This window comes from Anopheles merus, chromosome X (genome assembly GCF_017562075.2).
Source record: "Anopheles merus strain MAF chromosome X, AmerM5.1, whole genome shotgun sequence".
NCBI classification, from domain to species: Eukaryota; Metazoa; Arthropoda; class Insecta; order Diptera; family Culicidae; genus Anopheles; species Anopheles merus.
Genome location: NC_054081.1, coordinates 16,176,149 through 16,181,335, shown reverse-complemented (window position 1 = coordinate 16,181,335; position 5,187 = coordinate 16,176,149). Strand labels below are relative to the sequence as shown.

Genomic DNA, 5,187 nt, shown 5'->3' with positions numbered 1-5,187 from the left:
ACCGTATTTTTTCTTCTAATTCTCTTTAATTATTCTTCTTGGTTTTCATTTGCTCTCTTTTTCATTGAGTTTATGATAGTTTCTACGCTCTACCTATGTTTTTTTTTCTTTTATTTTTTTTTGTTAGACTAGTTTAGTTAGGCTTAGTTTTTCATAAATTATTTTGTTTATTTGTTAGTGTTTAATTAGTTTAAAGTCTGTTTTAAGACGATTGTAATACTAGACCGGGATATACAGCTATTACACAGATTTGTAACGCATTAGGATTAATTTTACACAAAATAAAAAAATAAAAGTATAAATTGTACGTAAAAATTACGTACAGTACGTTTGCGTAAGTAAAAATTGTACGTACGTTTGCTTTAAAGCAAACAAAATCCTTCAATGTCGCAATGATATAAAACATTGGAAAATATAGAACATTGATTTGATTTAGAATGTATTGGAGTTGAATTCCATGGGAAATTGAGGGATTATCTGATACATTGTGTTCATATTCATCATCGTTTTCCTTGCAAATAATAAAGGTTTAGATTGGAATGCGTTCTGACGATATTTTCACATAGTAATGCATTAAAGGGAAGACGAAATTTGTAAGTATTTTAAATACATCATGGATTTGATTTTGTACTTCAGATATTTGTGCTCACTTCCGAAAGAGATTTATAAATCTATTCTTAGCTCTGGTATGAAACTGATTGAAGAATAATGTGTATATAAATCAACGGGAATGATAATATATACTTCATTTAAAATTTCTTTACAGATACTATAGATACTATATACCAGACCAGTTACTTAGACGTTTGTTTTTGAAGCTTTGAGACATTTCTGAGCACTCAGAGATCTTTGAGATGTTGCTGATGTTTTATTTGATTTTTATCCAAAATTTCTCCAAATGATTAGCCTGCAAAAGAAGGTAATATTCTCACGACGCCCTACCTTCCAAACATGTTCTGGTCACCTCGATACCGTAGCATTAGTCCATTCATTTACGCTACATATCCAATAAATCGTTCGCGTGCAGGAAGAGCACCAAATCGGCCTGCGCCTCCTGCACAAATGATGGGAAGTTTTCCGACAGGCAAAAGCCAAACCACGGTTGATAGGCCGTCCAGTGCACCGGCGGTTGATTGCAAAGAGGGTTTGATTGATACACGCCCGAACTGAATGTATGCGAACACTCTCGCCACTCCATAACGTACACCACTGCGAATTCGCGCGAGCACCACACGGGCGGCTGCACTGGCTGGGCAGTTGCAGCCGTTTGCAGCGGTGTTCACCGGTGCGCCAGAATCGTGGTGTCGTTCCCCGGGCCGGACAAAATTTTAGGGCGCAACGAAATGCACACAAAAAAGGAATGATGTTTAGGAACGATCAGGTGAGCCGAACCGATTGAGGCGCGAGGGCTGGGAGGGTGCGAAACGCAAGTCAAGTGAGCCGGCCGGCACGGTCAACCTGATGAATAACCATTGCCATTTACAATTTGATGAAAAGTTTATTGCTACAACGTACCCTTTCGCCCCTTGTCGCCCGCAACCTACCCGCAAGCGTCCCCATATCATCGAATCAGTCAATCGGTGCGCTCACTGTGAGTGATTTGTATATTTTTTGTGTCGTTTTGCACCGTTTTGTTTTCCCTTTGTATGCACCACTTTTTGATGGGTGAGGTGGAGGACGAGGAATAGGATGGGGAGGAGGAGGACAGACTGCACCGGAGCAGTGTGGCCAGTTACGTTCGCAACCCGAGTCCGATTATAAATACTTCGCCACGGGGCGATTGATACCACAGAGCAGCGGCTTGGTTCAGCGGTTGTGCATTACAGTGGTGTTCTCGTCACACACGCAACAGTAACCGAGGACCCAACATCTAGTGACTCTGTTTGAGAGGTGGTGTGGCACAGCATCCAGTACAACATCCAGGAACGGTGCAAGCGTGTGTGAACCGTGCGTAAGAAGATCGTTGTGCCTACACAAGTGCACGTTGTGGCCTAGTGAACGAAATCATGGGCATTGAAACGATCCCAGAGCGAATGGCGATGGACGAGACGGTCCCGGGCAGCTGGGTCCTGTCGGTCACGGTGGCGACCGTGCTGCTACTGGTGGCCGGCACACTCTTCCACCTCTGGATGCAGACGCGCCGGTACGTGCAGCTCGGCAACCTGATACCGGGCCCGGTCGCCTACCCGCTGATCGGGAACGCGAACATGCTGCTCGGCAAGACGCACAATCAAATCATGGAGAAGGCGATGGAGCTGAGCTACATCTACGGCACGGTAGCGCGCGGCTGGCTCGGCTACCATTTGGTCGTCTTCCTGACCGAACCGGCCGACGTCGAGATCATCTTGAATAGCTACGTGCATCTAGAGAAGTCGAGCGAGTACCGCTTCTTCAAGCCCTGGCTCGGCGACGGACTGCTGATCAGCTCGGGCGACAAGTGGAAGTCGCACAGGAAGCTGATCGCGCCTGCCTTCCATCAGAACGTGCTGAAAACGTTCATCGACGTGTTCAACGACAACAGTCTCGCGGTGGTGAAGCGCATGTCCAAGGAGGTCGGCCACGTGTTCGACTGTCACGACTACATGAGCGAGGTGACGGTGGACATTCTGCTCGAGACGGCGATGGGATCGACGCGTACGGGCGAAAACAAGGAAGGGTTCGAGTACGCGATGGCTGTCATGAAGTGAGTAGGGGACCGCGGTGCTCCCAAATGCAAGCAATCGGTGCAACAAACCCGTCTTTTTTCATCCGATTGCGCACTGAGTAGTATTTTGGGGGCTTTAAAATGTACAAATTTAAACTTTCTTGCAGAATGTGTGACATCCTGCACAAGCGCCAACTGAAGATCCACCTGCGCCTGGACCCACTGTTCAACTTGACCGGCGTCAAGAAGGAACAGGAGCGCCTGCTGCAGATCATTCACGGCCTAACGCGCAAGGTTGTGCGCGAGAAGAAGCAACTGTACGAGCGCCAGATGGCCGAGGGCAAGATGCCGTCCCCGTCGCTGACGGAGATCATCGGCAAGGAGGAGAAACCGGGCGAGGGCCAGCTCGGCGGTTCGCCGGCCTTCATCTCCCAGGGCTCGATGCTGCGGGACGATCTGGACGACAACGACGAGAACGACATCGGCGAGAAGCGCCGGCTCGCCTTCCTCGACCTGATGATCGAGACGGCCAACAACGGGGCGAACATTAGCGACGAGGAGATCAAGGAGGAGGTGGACACGATCATGTTCGAGGGCCACGATACAACGGCGGCCGGTTCGAGCTTCGTGCTGTGCCTGCTCGGCATCCATCAGCACGTGCAGGAGCAGGTGTACGCGGAGCTGCGCCAGATCTTTGGCGATTCGAAGCGGAAGGCCACCTTCGGCGACACGCTCGAGATGAAGTACCTGGAGCGGGTAATCTTCGAGACGTTGCGCATGTTCCCGCCGGTGCCGATGATTGCGCGCAAGATCAACGAGGACGTGCAGCTCGCGTCGAAGAACTACACGATCCCGGCTGGCACGACCGTCGTGATCGGCACGTACAAGATCCACCGGCGCGAGGACCTGTACCCCCATCCGGAAACGTTCAACCCGGATAACTTCCTGCCGGAGCGTACCCAGAACCGCCACTACTACAGCTACATCCCGTTCAGTGCTGGCCCGCGAAGCTGTGTGGGTAAGTGTAGTGAATGGGTCAGTGGGTGGGAGTTTCACAACAGACAAATTTAACTTCTCGTTCTGCCCCCGCAGGTCGAAAGTATGCGATGCTCAAGCTGAAGGTGCTGCTGTCTACGGTACTGCGACACTATCGCGTTGTCTCCAACCTGACCGAGAAGGACTTTAAGCTGCAGGCCGACATCATCCTGAAGCGCACGGACGGTTTCCAGATTCAGCTGGAGCCGAGGGCATGATAAGACCGAGAACGCATCCGGCGACTCACCAGACGAGGATACATTTCTGGGAAACTGTTGTGTGGGACACTTTTAGAAAAAAACGACAGCGAAATAGCTTCAAAGCAGGCATGAACGGGAAGGCAGCAAAACATTAGACGTCGGCTGTTTATGCATTTGGGCCGGCCGAGGTATGGGCGAAGAAAGAGAGAAAAAAACATTTGCTAACCATAATCTCACTGCTTTATTTTTTGTTTTGTTTTAGAGCGCACTATGCTCTCAATGTTATAGAAAAATAAAAACAAAGTAGAAACTTAATCGATAACCTTTACCAAAGTGAAGACGTCCGGGGGTTCGTGTGGTGTGGTGTTTCGCTGGAAAGTCCGCCGAAAGTCCGCAGCTACCTGTTGGTCGGTCCGCGAAAGGGTTTGCAGGTCAATCGGGTGCCTTATCTTCGCTACAAAACCTCTTAGCGAAAGGGATCGATTATCTTTGCTTTTGTTTTGTTTGGGTACGCCGTACGACTTCATCGCAAGGCAGCGAGGAACAGCTTTATTGAGTTCGGCGAGGATCAGGGAACGTTGATATGATGTCGCCGGGTATCTTGGGGAGTTTGGCCTATCGAGCGTCACCATCTAGACAGTGTATGCGTAGTTTCCCGCAACAAAATAGAAAGAACTGTTTGTTTTCCTATCTACCAGCGACATGTGTCAAAATCCATCAATTGAACCTCACTGAAAGCATTGTCCTGAATGGAATGGTTTCTCCCGATAAGGTATATTATTTTTACCAATGCAAGAGCGGCCGAAGCTATCGGAGTGGCGTTGTTACGAACAATCCTTTTAAGATTGTAGATCGTAAAGTGAGCCTTTAATGGGGTACTAGTGCAGTTTACGACCACGAGAACCTTTACAACTGGCGACTGAGCGACGGCGAAGAGCACGACACCAACACGCTTGGCCCGGTCGCTTGAACCCAGCAACGGTTAATGAATGCGACTCGCCGCGCACGATTACCCAGTCAGCCAGGTAGGCAAATAATATGCACGGGAAAGCGAAAGTGTTTTCGAGACCGTTGTGTGCTTTCGATCGGCAAGCAAACGCCTACGCTTCTTGACTTTTCTCACCTTTGCTTCACACTGTGCTTCACACCTTTGCGATCGTGCATGTGTGCTCGTTCTCCCTAGCTTATCAGTCGTCCGCCTGTCCGTGTCGTCCTGATAAGTTGATGTACGCAAGCGACCAATGTTCTTCAGAGGGTTATTAATTCCCTGCCTTCGGAGAATGCCCGGAGAAAGGTGTTAGAAGTTCA

At 49.1% G+C, this 5,187-nt stretch overlaps 1 protein-coding gene across 1 annotated transcript; it reads left to right on the top strand.

Moving 5' to 3' along the window:
* Positions 1-1,794: 1,794 nt before the first annotated feature.
* Positions 1,795-4,194, top strand: LOC121595786 (cytochrome P450 4g15-like). The gene is made up of 3 exons (XM_041920009.1): positions 1,795-2,683; positions 2,812-3,662; positions 3,737-4,194. Exons 1-3 carry the CDS (start codon positions 2,007-2,009, stop codon positions 3,895-3,897), a joined length of 1,689 nt encoding a protein of 562 aa, XP_041775943.1. The 5' UTR covers positions 1,795-2,006; the 3' UTR covers positions 3,898-4,194.
* The last annotated feature ends 993 nt before the right edge of the window (positions 4,195-5,187 follow it).